This window comes from Ctenopharyngodon idella, chromosome 15 (assembly GCF_019924925.1).
Source record: "Ctenopharyngodon idella isolate HZGC_01 chromosome 15, HZGC01, whole genome shotgun sequence".
Taxonomy (NCBI): Eukaryota; Metazoa; Chordata; class Actinopteri; order Cypriniformes; family Xenocyprididae; genus Ctenopharyngodon; species Ctenopharyngodon idella.
Window position 1 is genome coordinate 9,628,417 of NC_067234.1, and position 18,629 is coordinate 9,647,045.

The 18,629-nt window shown below is 36.8% G+C and overlaps 1 protein-coding gene and 3 non-coding genes across 4 annotated transcripts; all 4 read left to right on the plus strand.

The window, feature by feature from the left end:
• Positions 1–656: 656 nt before the first annotated feature.
• panx1a (pannexin 1a) lies at positions 657–12,798 on the plus strand. The gene is made up of 6 exons (XM_051862141.1): positions 657–1,141; positions 3,902–4,026; positions 7,212–7,420; positions 7,707–8,208; positions 8,937–9,093; positions 12,064–12,798. The coding sequence occupies exons 1-6, from the start codon at positions 958–960 to the stop codon at positions 12,138–12,140; spliced, it is 1,254 nt and encodes a 417-aa protein (XP_051718101.1). The 5' UTR covers positions 657–957; the 3' UTR covers positions 12,141–12,798.
• A 3,956-nt stretch (positions 12,799–16,754) lies between these two features.
• On the plus strand, positions 16,755–16,861 carry LOC127496362 (U6 spliceosomal RNA). Its single transcript, XR_007925327.1, has one exon. It is a non-coding gene; the product is annotated as a U6 spliceosomal RNA (small nuclear RNA).
• Positions 16,862–17,472: 611 nt separating this feature from the next.
• LOC127496352 (U6 spliceosomal RNA) lies at positions 17,473–17,580 on the plus strand. The gene has a single exon (XR_007925318.1). It is a non-coding gene; the product is annotated as a U6 spliceosomal RNA (small nuclear RNA).
• An 844-nt stretch (positions 17,581–18,424) lies between these two features.
• LOC127496358 (U6 spliceosomal RNA) lies at positions 18,425–18,531 on the plus strand. The gene has a single exon (XR_007925324.1). It is a non-coding gene; the product is annotated as a U6 spliceosomal RNA (small nuclear RNA).
• The last annotated feature ends 98 nt before the right edge of the window (positions 18,532–18,629 follow it).

An 18,629-nucleotide genomic window follows, 5' to 3' on the forward strand; every position in this document is an offset into this window, starting at 1 on the left:
AAGATGTATAATTTAAAGGTTAAGGGCAAATCAATACAATTCATTTGGGTTCCTGCTCATGTTGGTGTGGAAGGGAATTAGAAGGTGGATATTCTGGCTAAACAAACTCTAAAATTTAAACAGATAGATCTACAAGTTCCATTAAGCAAAACAGAAGCTAAAGCGCACATCAGGAAATATGCGCAATCAGTATGGCAGGTATATTGGGATGGCATTGAAACAGGCAGACATTTATATAATATACAAAATCAAGTTGGTGCTGTGAGGAGGGAGAGCAGGAATCGAAGAGAAGGAAGTATCGGATGAGGATGAGAACAGGTCATACTGGACTTAACAGTACACTATATAAAATTGGAAAACACCCAACTGGGGAAGGTATACACTGTAGCCAACAAAAAAACAGTTGAGCATGTACTACTCCATTGTAGGAAATATAACAATGAGAGATGTCACCTTATTCAATCATTGAAGATAGTAAAACATCATGACTTTACTTTGTCAGCTTTATTAGGGAAAACAGCTAGTAATTTGATTGTTTTTTTGTTTTGCCTTTTTTTTTTTTTTTTTTGTATGTTTATTTCTATTCTGTATACAAGCAATTATCCTGATCCATACTCCATTCCAGTCGGTGGCGGTAATGCACCAATGAGTTAGGTTGCCAACCGCCAATAAACACCAAAGAAGTAGAAGAAGAAGAAGAAGAAGAAAATGAGAATGAGAATGAAGAAGAACAACAACACGAAAACAAAGAAATGTTTACGGAAATAGTGTCGTTGTTTGCGTTTTCACATCTAAAGCCAAATACTGTATCTGTTCATACTTAAAGCGCTCAACCATTCAATGCCAGTTCAGAGGATGAGTAACGTTATCTTTTGAACAGTGATTCGTTTTCTTTTTCAAACAATCGAAAGTTAGGTGGGTGTTTGTGATTAGATGTATAAATAAAAGAGGAAAGCCATGGCTATAGCGCACGCCGCCACAGAGTATGTGTTCACGGATTTCGTGCTAAAGGAGCCCACGTCAGAAAACAGGTATAAAGGCATCCGGTTAGAGCTGGCCCTGGATAAGATAGTCACCTGTATCGCGGTGGGTCTACCTCTGCTTCTCATCTCTCTAGCCTTCGCTCAGGAAGTGTCTGTCGGTATGTAATTTTCTCACACTCATCATGATAGATCTTATGCAGTCAAGTCATGTTTTGAGTTTTATTCATCACAAAACCATTTTAAACTGTTAACATTTCTAACTGTTGATGCTGATCTATGTGTTAAGCGCAGTAAATACATATGAGCTAAACTGCATTTTGTATTTTCCGTTAGTATTTTATCAGAAGCTTTTGTTTTATACAATATGTTTTGTATAGCATATGCAATGACAGATCATTTCCCACATGATATGTATGTATATGTACCTCAACGGTAAACACCCCATTCCTAGGAGGTTTTCTAGAAAGTAGGTTAATTGACTTATATGTAAGTCTTCAGAGGTATTTGGCGCATGCGCAGCCTTTTGATGAAGCTCCAGTGTGTGTGACAGCACAGATTATGCTGGATGTTATATAATTATGAACCATTATTATTACTACATAAAGTGACGTTTATTATATTTTATCTAACAAAACTAAAAATTTGTTCATCTCACACATCATAGATCTGCATTCAAAAGTTTATTTTTTTCAAAAGTAAGTATTTTTTTATATGATATAATCGCTATAATACATGAAGTCCTGAAAGTATGGCATGAAGATTAAATGAGAAACATCACATGTGAAAACAAAGTGTCAAGCATGTACGTTTGAGCTTCTGTTTACCATGTTTGATGTGTTCTACATAAATACATCAATCAATGATTATATGTGAATAAAAGCCTCAATTAAATCTGTTCATCATATAAAGCAGTTGTGTACTTAAAGTGGAAATGAAGCAGTCAGTCAAGTAAACATTATTTAGTAAATGGATTTCCACTCTAATCAAAAAGTATATAACAAACGCGATAAATGTAAACAATTAAAAGAAAAAAAAAAAAGATGTTTTGTTATAGCTTTTCTAGCAAGGGCACCGCGATCTTGCGGTACTACAACCTGTGACGTTGGTTGTCTTTCCTGAGTTTAACAGATACAACGGTAGAGAGACAGTAAAAGACAGACCGTGAAGGACAGATAGTGAAAGATAAAGACAGAGACAGTGAAAGATGGAAACTGGAAAGCCACAGGCCATCAGAAGGCAAAAGGGAGGCTATTATTGCATTTCTACTGGATGTAAAATTTAGATTTAGAGTGTTAAAGCAAAAGACAAGTGCAACTGCCACTGAAACGTAATACTTCGCTTCCCGATGCACATTCATTCCCACTGCCTCAAGATTTCCATAGTTACACAATATGTTGCCAAAATGACTGTCAGAAATTAAAATGAACCACAGCCATTATAAACACCTGTCTGTTATTCCACAACATAGATTGAAGCTGATGCAAACAGTAAAATAAATATTTCTTACCATGACTTCACGTTTACCAATCAGGACCCCATACTTTGATCATCTCCAAATGTTATCCCTAATCCAGTCATCTTCCTTGCCATCATCTTTTTTGATCCTTCACTGCTGAAGTCCTGATTTATTTTTGTTTGGCTGTTTTTTTTTTGTTTTTTTTTTAATCGGCCCAAAATTGCTATGCAAATAGCAGTGGAGCCCTCTATTGGTCACCTATTTTACCTATTACTTCCTTGCAATAGTAATTCGCTACACTACACCTTATTCGCATGTGCACCAATTTGTGAATGTTAGGGTATATTTAAATTATTTAGTTTGTATTTATGTATACAGAATCGTTACTTCTATTTATTTTACGCTTAATTATTTAATCTGGTAAGCATATTAGTGTCTTCAAGCCCTGTCGCCCTGTGTGTTTACTTTCGCGATCACTGTTATGAATATGAATCAGAGGAAAATCATTCGCTGCTCATATCACTCATATTACGTTCGTAACCCGCCCGTTTTTTCCGATGATGAAGTTTCACTACACTTCTGCATTCTGTTCCGTACATACTAACCAAGAGAAACATGAAGATAATAAACACAATTATGACAGCATGCGATTTGGGCTATTGTTATAAGAATAAAAGATGTTTACATGAGAAATGCAGGTGTAGTGATTAGCTTATTATAAAATGCTACAAAAAAAAAAAAAAAACATGTTTCTGCCTCATCATATGACCAAAATCCACATTAGATCGCAGTCAGATGTTATTGCAAACACAGTTTAGAGTAAAAGGGTAGTATTAATATCATAAATTGTCATTTGTAGCTTGATGCTCATTGTAGCTACAATTAACCTGTTACCCAGATATGATTATATTTCATGGTGTATGTTGTCAAAAGAATTCGCGAAAGAAAATGTTTTGTTTTCTAGAAATATTTAAAAAAATTAAATATAGGTGGGTATAATATATATCGGGATCAAAGGAATGTGGGTGGTCAAGCCATGTAATACCAGAGTAAAGTAATGCCTCTCAACATTTGACAATAGTGATCTATTATCCTGAAAAAAATCAAAGTAATTAACTTCTATCTTTCAAGCTAGCTTGCTGCAGTGGTGATATCATGTGACATCCATCATTTTTGGATGGTTGGATTTCAAATCAGAAGGGGATGAGCTTATGGATTGTAACTGTAAAATTATTACTGAAATAGTAATTAGTTACACTACTAGTTACTGGAAAAACTAATATTGTTACTGTAACGTGTTACTAGTAAGGCATTACTGCCCAACACTGATGAGGACCAATATTTCACATTGAGCTCCTGCTGATATTGCACCCAGTGCATGTCTCTTTCTCTCAAAACACACACACACACACACACACTTAGTCTCCATCTTCTGTAAAACTGTTGATTCTTTTTTTTCTAGGTACACAGATTAGTTGTTTCTCCCCTACAAAGTTCTCATGGCGTCAGGCTGGTTATGTGGATTCATATTGCTGGGCGGCAGTACAAACACAGGACACGGGAGGCCTGCCACTGTGGCTGCATAAGGTAAAGCCATAAAAACATGTTCTCACACTTTTTACTAAGTTGTCCTTAGTGTTGTAGCCTAGGGCTGTCACGATTACTTGATTTAATTTGAGTAAAAATTACTTGTATCAAATAATCGGTAATTCCCAAAATGATGCATTCCATGGACAAGACAGACATGAAAATGACATAATTGCATTATTAGAGAATTTTGTACAATGGTATATCGAAATAAAAATCAAGATATGGCTTAGTGTGATTATCAAATCAAAAAGGTTGCGGTTTGATTAAAAATGTGTGCTGCGTGTTTCAGAGTGAAGTGCAGCATTGTGTTCCTTTACACTTGTACAGCTAATGACACTGTGCATTTGAAAATGCAGCTTGCACAAAAGTGTTTATAAACCTGTTGCCAACAAAAGAGAAGTTGGTCTCTCTGCAGTTTTCCATCAAAATAAAAGCTCAATTGTTTAACATTTGAAAATGAGGAAATGATGATAACACTTTATTTTGATGATCCCCTTTAGACATTCTCTTGACTATAAGTAATGTTACACCTACATGTCAGCTAACTCTCATTAGAGTATTAGTAGACTGTCTGCTTAATATCTGCTAACACTTTGTGATGGTCCCCCAACAGACATTCTACTGACTAAGTAACTTTGCAAGTACATCTCAACTTATTCTGCTAACCCTACCCCTAACAGTCTACTACGCTCAACTCGTACTCTAATGAGAGTTAGTTGACATGTAGGTGCAATGTTACTTATAGTCAACAGAATGTCTAAAGGGGGCCATCAGTATAAAGTGTAACCATTATTATTATTATTATTATTATTATTATTATTATTAATTTTATTAGTTCCTAAGTTATTAGAAAGTACACATTAGGGGTCGACCGACATGTGTTTTTCAGGGCCGATGCTGACACCAATTATTACAGATGAAGTAGACTGATAACCAATATTTTGAATCTGTATACATGTCTGGTGTAAAAATGAAAATTAACGTCAAAATTCAGAATAACAAGGGCTCTGACAAAAAAAAAAAAAAAAAATTCTTTGTTTTTAAACATATCTTTAATTCTGAGAACTGTTAATAATAACATTAATAATAATAATAATCCTATATAAAATAACTCTACATAGGCTTAACTGTATAAATTAAATATAGATTAATCCTTATTAAAGATTTTCTATTGTTGCTTGATTGTGACAGGCAATAGTAGACAGTAGCAGGTTTAAAGGCTGCTGTCTCTTTAAGATCTATAGCAATATAGTAGTTACACATGCTGTTCACATTCACTGAAGACAACCGACTGTGCTTATGTGTATACTTGTCAGGACGGACATTTTAACATAACTGTGTGTAACTGAACGTTTATGTGTAATAAGTGGTGAAAAATAATTCAATCTGACACTTGTTGCAACCAGTTTGAGTCCTGTGTCCTGTGTGCGCGTGTATTGGTTGAGAGCGCGCGAGTACTTTATGCTTTAAAATGGCTTGTAGTTTTGAATTGGTATGAGTTAAAATGATGTGCAAGTGCGAATTCCGTCAAGTTAACTGTTCAAAACGCATGCTAAAGTCTTGTATTGCAGCATACATCTCGCTTGCAGAGCAAACTCAATGTGGATAGTATGGATGTGAAGCCATTTACGCATTTTGAGAGAGAGGGAGACTCGGTACCGCTGAATCACTGCATCTCAGAGAAAGTTTTAATATAACTGATATGCTCTGGTAATCTGTTTGATTCAATCTACATGCTATAGTGCATAAATGTTTTTGGGAATTTCCTGTTTAATAATCGCAAAACCAGCGGGAATGTGTAGAATTATGTGCAATACCCACAATCCCGCGCCGAAATTCAGCAATCACACAACACCAATCATCAGGCCACTGGTGCTCTCTACTGGATAAGAAGTTAATTCACATAACAGTGACAGCCCTATTGTAGTCAAGACCACCTAGACCGAGACTAAGTCAGGACCAGAGTGTATTAAAACCAAGACTTTGAGAGGTAGAGCAAGACCAAGGCAGGGTGAGTTTAAGTCAAGACCAAGACCTGACCAGTGCAGTGCAGTATAATCACTTGAAATCAAAATTATTCAACCCCACAGAGACTGTAACATGTTTCCTGATAACATATCTCCCAAAGGAAACATATACGCACTGATAAAAATGATTCTGTGGTGAAGTAAATACTACAGAAAAAAACAAATGTGAAAAATGAACATAAAGTGTATTAGTACTCAATTCAGGCTTATAGAAATAAAAGCGTAAATAACAACGATATAAAATTAAGTAAAACCTACTCAACTTTTCTGATACTGGTGTTCCCATCATGCACTGGGGCATGAGTAATTAATAAGGTTTATTATTTTGCTGTTTTTCAGCTGTATAAATACACTGTTTTATCGTTACTTTATCATTCATCTTTATCGTTATCGTTACTTGCTAGGTTTAGTAACTTGTGATTTTGTGATATCTGGAGTATTATTTTTTATTATTTACTTAGATGTTTCTAAGTAAAGCATTTACTTTAAAAGCATGGTTTAATTCATTGTTATATTATTTGAGTAAAAAGTTAATACTTTTCTAATAGATTTTACTTAAGTCTATATGTGAAATTAAATATAATTAAGTAATATTTACTTAATTTATGAATGTTAAGTTCAATAGTAAGTAGATTTTACTTGAAAATAACAGGTAAGTTGTACAGAGCAGTAGCAGTAAAATTTACTTAAAATGTGTAAATCCTACAAGTTATTTTTTCAGTGCAGGGTGAAAAGCAAAGTTCCTAATACTGAGCTTTGTGGCACTCCGTACTGAACTTGTGATTGATCTAACACTTCATTTGTCAATACAAAGAAATATCAGTCAAATCAATTTCAGAAGTTTGAGGTGCTGCAAAAGACTAAACGATAATATACAGAATTTTTTTTTTTCTTGTTTATTAAAGGTGCATCAATCAAAGAAATTGATATTAATAATGATTTTCTCATACAGAAGTCTAAAGGCTTAAGAGGCTTAAGAGATTAGTCACTATTTTTGCAATTCCAATTTCGCTTCACCTCATCATAATAATAATAATAATAAAGAATAAATTATGAATAATAAATAATAAATAAAATAAAAAACATAATGAAAATAATGCGTGTTTTTGGACAAATGAGCCTCTAAAATGAAACCACTCTGCTCTCTCTCTGCAGTTTTTCCCTTATATCCTGTTGCTGGTGGCAGTATCAGTTTACATGCCAGCATTGTTTTGGCGGTTCACAGGAGCACCTGTGCTTTCTTCTGATCTGACCTTTATAATGGAAGAACTGGACCGTTCCTACAACAGAGCCATCAAACTGGCTAAATGCCTTCACGCTGCAGGAAAACGGGACTCACAGCCAGCCCGCGTGGACTCCTACAGGTGAACTGAACATGCAGAGAAAAACCTTCTTGATATTTCAGGGTGGTTGGGTTTACACTGCACAGAGCTCTCACATTGTCACATGGCTTCACTCTGTGAGAGTTATTGACTCACCTACACAAACTAACCTTCTATCAGTAACTTTCTATAAATATCTATGCCATTTTCACACTTTTTTCACCCCGCATTTTTACCATCATCTATCACCAATAATTCCAGTTTCTATTACATTCCTGAAACATTTAAATACTGTTATGCTTGCATGAATTTTTTTTTTTTTCTTTAGCTCTGTGATAGACCTTACCGAAAGCTGCTTTAAATATCCTCTGGTGGAACAATACTTGAGGACCAAACGCTTCTCTCGAGGATTACTGATCCGATACCTCCTCTGCCGCACCATCACTTTCTTGGCCCTCATATTAGCCTGCATCTACCTTTGCTATTACATCCGTCTCTCCATCACAGATGAGTTTCAATGTGACATCCGGTCTGGTGTGGTTATCAACGACTCCTCAGTCCCTCCGGCCATGCAGTGCAAGCTAGTTGCTGTGGGCATCTTTCAGCTCCTCAGTTACATAAATCTTTGTGTGTATTTGCTGCTGTTGCCATTGTGCTTGTACGCCATGCTGGTTCCATTCAGAAGGACCATGGGGTTCTTGAAGCCTTATGAGATGTTACCCACAATAGGGGTAATGCAGTTTGGGAAGGTGACCTGGGATGATCTTGCATTATATCTGCTGTTTCTGGAGGAGAACCTCAGTGAGCTGAAGAGTTATAAGTGCCTAAAGGTGTGTTGATCAGGTTTTGCTCTATTTGTTTCGTAGACTCTGTGAAAGAACCCCCAGACATCATCTACTGTATGATATCTGTAATGTCTGTCACATTGCTCACTTACGGAGTGTAAAGTGTTTATTTAAATTACTTTTTAATTGGTCGATTAATCTCGGATTCATTTGAAAAAGTATTTGCATTTTTAATCATTTATTTCTAATAATTATGATGCAAAGTATCAGGCTAACACTATTAACTCAGATTGGTGGGTAGTATCAGAACATTTGCATGTTGAAACTTCAAATTGAGTTCCATTTAGCAGCAAAGATATTACAACAGCAGACTTCAAAAGCTTGACTGCAAAATTCTTCATCAAATGGACTGATGAATTTGGATTTTATATAATTTTGTGATCTTAAGGCACTACATCATTACTATAAGATCACTGTTCCTTACTTTACATATTTATTGTAGTAAATTTGTGTTCCTGAATTTATAAGAAATTTCAATGTGAAGTGAATACAGTTAGGAAGTTACCATACTTAAAGCATTAATAGTATTAATGCATTTGTTTGTTTAAATTTATATTTGACTGCATTCTTCTGGAAAATGAAAGGATATTTTAAAAGCTGGCCAAGAAAAAAAAAAAAAAAAAAGAATCAGACTATTGTGTGACTATCAGAATTTATTTATTTTTTTGGTTTCCAAGAGAATGTCTTGTAATATGTGTGCTCTGTGTATGCAGGTGTTAGAGATGTTAAAAGAAGGGGGAGGTGAGTCTTTTGACACCATGCTGCTGTTGCAGACACTTGGACAGGTTAAAACAGATGTGGTGGACAGTAGATTGCTAGAAAAGGACAGGAAAATCTCCAGCACCAACAATGGTGACACAGAGATGAAAGGTATGTGTGTTTTTGCTGATTACAGTTACTCTTTGAATTACTTATAAATTCAAAGATTAAGACTGAAATTGTCTCTCTGAAGATGCCTGTCTTACCACAAAAGGTGCGTTCATGTGCCAAAAATAGGGCTCACAAGGTATTTAAGAGAGCAGTCCATGCTAGTGACTATTTTTCCCAAAGATGCTGATACTGTATGTGAAAACAGAAAGTGTGTTACGCTGGCCTGTTGATTTGGTTTATGTTTGCTTACACGCTGAAAAAAAAAAAAATAACTTGTAGGATTTACTTGATAAAATCCTCGTAACAATTTGCACTAACACATTTTAAGTATATCTTACTGCTTCTGCTCTGTACAACTTACATTGTACATTAAGTAAAACCTACTTAACTAAGTTAAGTAAATGTAACTTTTTACTCAAATAATATAACATTGAATTAAACCATGGTTTTAAAGTGTATGTTTTACTTAGAAACATCTAAGTAAAACAATAGATATTGTGTTAACACCATATCTTCATAATAGAAGTAATGCAGCACTCACCCAAACACAGAGATTTCAATACTTGGTACACAATACACAATGACAGTAACATTCGATAGATCGTTTTTTGAGTATGAATGTGTAATTTTGAGTAGAACTCCAGATGTCACAGAAATCGCAAGTTACTAAACCTAACAACAAAAGCAATGATAAAACAATGTAAATACAGCTGGAAAACAGCAAAAACATCAACCTTATTAATTATTTATGCTCCAGTGCATGATGGGAACACCAGTATCAGAAAAGTTGAGTAGGTTTTACTTAATTTTATATCGTTGATATTAAAGGGATAGTTCACCCAAAAATAAAAATGATCCCATGATTTGAATCATGATTCCCATGATTCAAGCCATCCTAGGTGTATATGACTTTCTTCTTTCAGACGAATACAATTGAAGTTATATTAAATAATGTCCTGGCTCTTCCAAGCTTTATAATGTTAGTGAATAGAGTATGAGATTTTGAAGCCCAAAAAAGTGTAACCATCCATCATAAAAGATATTCACACGGCTCCGTGGCGGTTAATAAGGGCCTTCTGAAGCGAAGCAATGCGTTTGTTTAAGAACAATATTTAAAACTTTGAAAACTAAAATAACTAGCTTCTGGCAGACGGTTGTACGCACATCGACTTACGGCAAAAAAGTAACCCCCTGACGTGGCGTAGGAGTAGCGTAAGCTTCTCACTGTTCCTCTCACTTGCTTGGGCAACAAATTCAAGCTCCTCTTCTTTTATATCGAAATCTTGGTGTTATATCAAAACTGGTGTTTTGTTTTGCTTTCTCCTCTGCACTTCTGCACTTCTGCGTTCATCAATACATCATGCGTCGGGTCAGAGTTCACTCTTTCGCCGTAAATCAATGCGTAGGGCCATCTGTCGGAAGCTAGTTATTTTAGTTTTATATAGGTATTTTTCTTACAAAAACCCATTGCTTCAATTCAGAAGGCCTTTATAAGGCCTCTAGATTTGAATCTGGTCAAGCAACCAGGTATACACATTGTCCAATAGCATTAAGTCATTCAGCAAAGCAGACCCAGGCACACACAAACATGAGGTTCTCATGGCTCTTCGGAGCAACAGCAGTAGGCTTGTTGTGTGAAGCTGGTTTTGGTTCCTACTCAGTTTGAGATTAGTTTGAGCAAACTCTGGTTTATCAGGCTCGCCAAGGTGGATTGGTCATTGCCTTGGTAACTTACGCTACACAGCTAACCTGCTCTGGAGAAGGTTTTATTCTGGGTTAGAGATCGCAAACCAAAACTAGACCAATCAGCTGTGAGTAAAGTGACATGTCTAATGCAACAAAGCCACTCCCCCTATATCTCTTGCTACAAATTAAAGCAGTTTAGAGTGAAGGAAATTTAGCTGCTAATTAGTCTTTTGCTGCTAATTATTATATTTATATTATATGAATGATAATTCTGTGTAATTCATATAATTATTATATGAATTGAAAGTTCATATTAAACTTTGTTTTAATTAATATAAATATATACATGTAAATACAAGCTTTAGCTTATATAAAGCTTTTTAAATGACTAAGGTTGCATATTCTCTTTTGAGCTCTTTGTTAACCTATATACATAAGTCATTAATTAAACTCAGTTGATTCACTTGCATTGATTATAGTCAGATATTTTTTTCACCTGCCTTCTCAAACTCTCACTGCAGCAGCAGTTTATTCCTGCCTTGTAAATGCATTTAACGTTATGATATTTTTCATAATGATCTCTTAATCTTCAGAATCAAACTGATGCTCTCCATCTTTCGTGTGATTGGCTGTTCGCTGCACGTGTCGCATTTTCAGATGCACACGCTTCAGAGTTAATCGCAAACTCTTTATCAAACCTGAGTTGACAGAGAACGTTTATACCAAGCATTGTGAGCCTGTTGAACTTGATCTAAGCCAGGTTGGATATGTATGGTTTTGTCAACTCTAAACTTTCTCTGAAACTCAGTTTGATAGCTTCAGGCCTCATATGTCTTAGCGGTAGATCTGCTTGCACAGTGTTGATGATTACTGCATAGATAGAAGGATAATATGAATATGAACTTTTGTGTTTTGCAGAAGACATAGTCATATAAGTTTGTAACAACATGAATAAATGATGCTAAAGGGTTAGTTCACCCAAAAATGAAAATTCTGTCATCATTTACTCACCCTCATGTTGTTCTAGACCTGTTAGACTTTCATTCATCTTTGAAACACAAATTAAGATATTTTCTGACCCTCTATTGACAGTCCAATTGAGCGATTTAGTCCCAATTTTTTATTTTTATTTATTTTTTTTTTTTTGAAGAGACAATCGCTTTATATGATGAACATATTTAATTTAGGCTTTACATTGATCTCTGACCTTGAACATTTACACTGATCTCTGAACCTTTGATGTAAACAAATGTAAATTTTGTGTGTATCCATGTGTTTCTCCAGAGATTTCTCCACTGATGCAGGGGGACTGCTTGAAAAAGCATGAAGATGAGAAGGTTGTGCGCCAGAGGGTGATCTGAATTGCCCATTTACAGTAGGCCTATATGGTGACTGCATCACACTAAGGCTCCTAACTTCTGAAAAGAATGGAGGAATACATTTTGGGCAAAAGGAGGAAAACAGTGGAAGACTCGTCTTTCATAAATGCATACTAAGATCCGCTAAGATTGTAGTCAAATTCTGTTTTGGTGCTTGTGTTGGGGGTGATGTGCTAACTGTTTTATATTACATTAGTTTTTCACATTCAGTTTCATAGTACATTTTGCAGTAACATTTTCACTGCAGAAAATGTATCTGGCTTGAACAGTTATTCTGTTGTTACCACTGTAACAACAATTTAGGCTGATTTGGTACAATATATAGATTAAGGTGCATGCTCACACTGTCACCCATATTTTCAACTCAAAATAATAATTTTAAGCTGTCTAAGCATTTGCTGATTCTCTCAGTCTGAGGTAATGATTTTTTTACATAGATTATTTTAGAAATATGAATTATGGAAAGAGATGAAAGAATAAACTGAGACCATAGATCATCTACGGTTCCTGACAATACTGATACTGTCATTTTGTTTGCCTTTCTGAATTTGTTGTTTTTTAATATAAGAATTATGTTGTTTTGTGTCTGTCTCTCTGAACTGGAAATAAAGTTAGGAAATAAAGATTGATTTTTACACTAGTTTCAAAATTCTTTCATTTACTTTTCTCATGTACAGCTGCTGTCACAAGTTTACATACATCTTGCAGAACCTGCAAAATGTTAAAAATAAAAAACAAAATAATGGATCATAAAAAATGCCGCATTTTTATTTTATTATTTAGTACTGTCCTGAATAAACTTTCACATAATAGATGATTAAAAATAGTCCACAACAAATATATTAGCTGCATTTATAAAAATGAGCCCGTTTAAAAGTTGACACACTTCATTCGTTATGTTGTATCTGGATCATTCACAACTTTTTTTTTGTCTTGTTTTGTGATAGTTGTTCATGAGTCTTTTATTTGTCCTAAAGCAGTTTAAGTACCCAGTGTTTTTCAGAAAACCCTCCAGGTCCTACACATTTGGTTTTAGCATCTTTTGCATATTTGAACCCTTTCCAATACTGACTGTATGATTTTGAGGTCCATCTTGTCACACTGAGCTAGTACATAACTATTATAAAACATTCACTGCAAAGTAAAAAGGTCATGAAATGCTAAAAATGAACTCATGTGGACACCTTCAGTATGCTAAGACAACCAAAACCATAAGATAAAATGTTAAATCTGTGTCCATTGCACTTGCAAATCTTTTGCTCTAGAATTTAATTATATTCGCCCCTGGATTACATATTGTCAGTAGTCCTCAACTAATCAGAATGGACTTCCACAATTGTCTGATGAAAATGTTACCTCATTTATATTGTTTGAGAGTGAACGGTACCTGGAATTATTCAACAATCAAAAATGGATTTTTAATTTCTTTACAATGTAATACTATTTAATAATATTAATAAAATATATCTTAGAAATAGCATTACATCCTTTCACAATCTATACCCATTTTTAATCTTTTTAGTAGCTGTCCACCTCTTCAGTGACCTTAGATGAAAATGTTGCTAAAGGCAACAAGTCCTGATTATGTTAAAATGTTCACACTGAACGTGTTCCTCCCTGTCGAAATGCTCTTCTACTGTTAGACCAAACTGATTTACCTGGGACAAAATAGCAAATGATCCATCAACTAGCTATAGATCCAATTCATTTGGTCTTTTGAAGACAAACCCTCCACTGAACCTCCTGGACTATCATGCCATGCATGTTAGACATGTTTATTTTTTTTCAAAGTTCACTGCAATCAAACTGCAGCTATTCGCTCTCTTTGGGCCTCATTTATAAAATGTTGCGTAGAAACAGTCCTGCATTTCTGATCACAGACCCAGGCACAGAAATCATGATTACAGAAAACGTGCGTATGCCTCTCTTTCAGATATGAGTTCAGAGTTCAGAGAAACTTTATTGTCTATCACCAATGATAGAAATTTTTCTTAGGTTAAAAGGCTCTCATACAATACAAGATAACAATACATACATAACAGCAATACACAACACACAATTCATTTTTAAAACAGACATCTTTAGGATTTAAAAAAAAAAAAAAAAAAAAAAAACAGCAATTATGCATAGTTCTACAACCCACACACAATCACTTAACCTTGTTTAAAATAGTTACTGCATTGGGCACAAAAGAATTCCTGTAAGCCTTCTTCCTAGCCAAGGGAGTTCTAAACCGGCAAACTGATGGAAGTAGCTGAAAAGCATCATAATGAGGATGTGTACAATCTGTAATGATAGAAGCTACTTTGACTCGCTATCCAACCTTATGGGATGTCACATCCCGCTGTCTCCCTCCCTCTGTATATTAGGTGACATATCCATAATCAATTTAAACAGTACAAACAGTCAATTACTCCTAGTGGCTCTAACTATCGCCAAGAAAACTATCCTCATGAACTGGAAATCAAGGAACACCATACACATTACAACTTGGAAAAATTTACTAATAGAGTACATCTCCATGGAAAACTTGTCTACCTCCACTCAAAATATTACATCAGAATTACACCCTTCTTGGTCATCTCTCTTTAACTTCCAACAGTCATGAATCCACTGACCTTCTTTGTCTGAAGCCATCCTCAATGGTACACCATCAATATTCACACATGATTGGGGGGAGGGGGGTCAGGAAGAAGTAGCAACACCGACTAATATCAAATATAAATAAACTACTTATAAGATTATATTTAAATCTCTCTCTCTCTCTCTCTCTCTCTCTCTTTTTTTTTCTTTTTTGCTGCTTCTGGACCCTGGTTGGCTGTGGCATATTAGTCCCTGCCATGTGCGGTTTTGATTAGTTGTGGGTGGGTGTGATGTGGGGCCGGGGGCCTTGGGCTTTCGCCCTCCAGCTTGTACTTTCACCTGGGATTTCTTGTCTCTGGCTGGCTCAGCACTTGTCTCGCTGTTTTAATGCTTCACATGTTAGATGAGGTGCACACACACATTCGTTTGGAGCATAAAACAAGTTTAAAGCAAAAAAAAAAAAAAAAAGGAAAAAAAAAAAAAGCACACACATAGGGTAAGTGTGGTGTGGGCGTGGCGGCCTGGGCTTTGCACTGGGCTGGTTCTATGCTACACGCCATGCTAGTTATACACTAGTTGACGTAAACATATCATGAGTATAACAATGAAAGCAGCCATATTTATTAAAAAAAAAAAAAAAACACAGACAGGGTAAGCGTGGCATGTGTGGGACGGCTGGGGATGGGTATGGATTTTGGGACCCTGGGCCCCGCAGCACCGCACCTTGATAGCCCGTTGCAACATGACGCTGACGGGGGTCCATCCTTTGCCATGGTCATGAGGGGAATAGAGGCAGCTTTATAATATCTTATTATTAATAGCTGTATCAATATTACCAGTATTAATACTATTGTTATTAATATTATTATTATTATTATCACTGCCATTACAACTACTACTATTATCATTACTATTAATGGCTGTATCAATATAACCATTATTAATATTATTATTATTGCTATTACTATTACTATTATCTTTATTTTTCCTCTTCCTGATCCTTTAACCTCTCCCTCATTCCGGATGAAATGAGTATATTTGTTAATATGTTTATCATTACTACTACTGCTAATACTATTATTACTATTTGTCATTTCTTATTAATTGGATTTATCATTATTATTATTATTGTTGTTATTATTATTATTATTATTAATACTGCTATTACTGTTGCTATTGTCACCTTCCTCATTTTTTGCGTGTGATACTATTATTATCTTCATCATTACTATTGTCATTAATTTTTTTTTTTTTTTTCCCTCTTTGATATATATTTTTTGGTTATAACTCTGGTTATGTCTGTTGTACTTTCCTACATGCTCCTTTATTCATATATTTCCACTCCCATACCCAGTTACACTTAGTCATTTTGAATAAACAAAAATAACATACAACATTTTCTTTTAAGGTATTTTTTTCATAATATAACTTCAAATAAGCATTTATTTTTTTTTTTTAAAAAATGCCAAAAGGGAACCTGCAACTCTGACCGATATCTACCTATCCAACAGGGGACCTCCATAGCCTGCAATGGAGTTGTGTGTGTGAACAGTGAACTGGCAGTGAAGTCATCGGCCAGACGGCAACGAAGTTCTCGTTCATAAGCAGCTATCATAAGGGTAACGGGTGGCCAATTACACCGACAGAAAAGCACTTTTCATTTTTCTGACAACTCCTTTTTTTTTTTTTTCCCGAAAACCTAGAGGCCACACCCCCTTCAGTGCCTGTACTCTGGTACCTTCGACAAGTGTGCCCGCCCCCTTCCTTCAGCGTATGCTCTCTTACATCATGCTGGATTTGGCCATATGTGAACCCGAAAGCTCTAAGATACCTTATCTCTGAAGACATTGAGCTGTTCCATCGATCAGTGTGTCCAGCCCTAGCACCGACGACCCAAAGCGCTCTGTAGTGCAAGGTTCTGCAGTGGCGAGATCGCTCGCTGGGCCCTACCACCTTGGTGAAAGCTCGCTGCTACCCGAGGTGTACATAGGCCTCGGGCGGGCCAGCAGGCTTGTGCTTGCTAAGGCAGCACATATACTAAAATTGGATCGATACAGAGAAGATTAGCATGGCCCCTGCGAAAGGATGACACGCAAATCCGTGAAGCGCTCCATATTGTTGCGGCTTTGATCAGCCCTGCTTCACTTTTAACGCTTGTACTCCGGTGCCCTCGACAAGTTTGTCCACCCGCTTCCTTCAGTAGATGCCATTAGGGATCACAGTTTTCCCCCATAAAGAGACCAATGAGCTCAGTCCAGGGGTCAAATCTGAGGTTCAGTCGGTTGACAGAGAGTTTCCCGAAGACAGAGTTCTCCACACTTCCAAAGGCCATAGAAAATGAGTAAGGGGATCCAACCTCAAACTAACTTAGCACCCAGAAACACCAGTACTTATAGGTATATGAAAGGTCAGTTGATGTCATTTATAAAGGTTCTGATAGGTTCACAGTACAAATAATTCTAGCAACGTCCAACACGATGTTCTGTTCTTTACGCAAACGTGGTTATTTAAAGGCAAAATGTTTGACACACTAAGTTCTCGTTCGCAAGCAGCTATCATAAGGGTGACGGGTGGCCAATTACACCGACAGAAAAGCACTAGCACCGACGACCCAAAGCGCTCTGTAGTGCAAGGTTCTGCAGTGGCGAGATCGCTCGCTGGGCCCTACCACCTTGGTGAAAGCTCGCTGCTACCCGAGGTATACATAGGCCTCGGGCGGGCCAGCAGGCTTGTGCTTGCTAAGGCAGCACATATGCTTAAAATTGGATCGATACAGAGAAGATTAGCATGGCCCCTGCGAAAGGATGACACGCAAATCCGTGAAGCGCTCCATATTGTTGCGGCTTTGATCAGCCCTGCTTCACTTTTAACGCTTGTACTCCGGTGCCCTCAACAAGTTTGCCCACCCGCTTCCTTCAGTAGATGCCATTAGGGATCACAGTTTTCCCCCATAAAGAGACCAATGAGCTCAGTCCAGGGGTCAAATCTGAGGTTCAGTCGGTTGACAGAGAGTTTCCCGAAGACAGAGTTCTCCACACTTCCAAAGGCCATAGAAAATGAGTAAGGGGATCCAACCTCAAACTAACTTAGCACCCAGATACACCAGTACTTATAGGTATATGAAAGGTCAGTTGATGTCATTTATAAAGGTTCTGATAGGTTCACAGTACAAATAATTCTAGCAACGTCCAACACGATGTTCTGTTCTTTACGCAAACGTGGTTATTTAAAGGCAAAATGTTTGACACACTAAGTTCTCGTTCGCAAGCAGCTATCATAAGGGTGACGGGTGGCCAATTACACCGACAGAAAAGCACTTTTCGTTTTTCTGCCAACTCTTTTTATTTATTTATTTATTTTCCCAAAAACCTAGAGGCCACACCCCCTTCAGTGCCTGTACTCTGGTACCTTCGACAAGTGTGCCCGCCCCCTTCCTTCAGCGTATGCTCTCTTACATCATGCTGGATTTGGCCATATGTGAACCCGAAAGCTCTAAGATACCTTATCTCTGAAGACATTGAGCTGTTCCATCGATCAGTGTGTCCAGCCCTAGCACCGACGACCCAAAGCGCTCTGTAGTGCAAGGTTCTGCAGTGGCGAGATCGCTCGCTGGGCCCTACCACCTTGGTGAAAGCTCGCTGCTACCCGAGGTATACATAGGCCTCGGGCGGGCCAGCAGGCTTGTGCTTGCTAAGGCAGCACATATGCTAAAATTGGATCGATACAGAGAAGATTAGCATGGCCCCTGCGAAAGGATGACACGCAAATCCGTGAAGCGCTCCATATTGTTGCGGCTTTGATCAGCCCTGCTTCACTTTTAACGCTTGTACTCCGGTGCCCTCGACAAGTTTGCCCACCCGCTTCCTTCAGTAGATGCCATTAGGGATC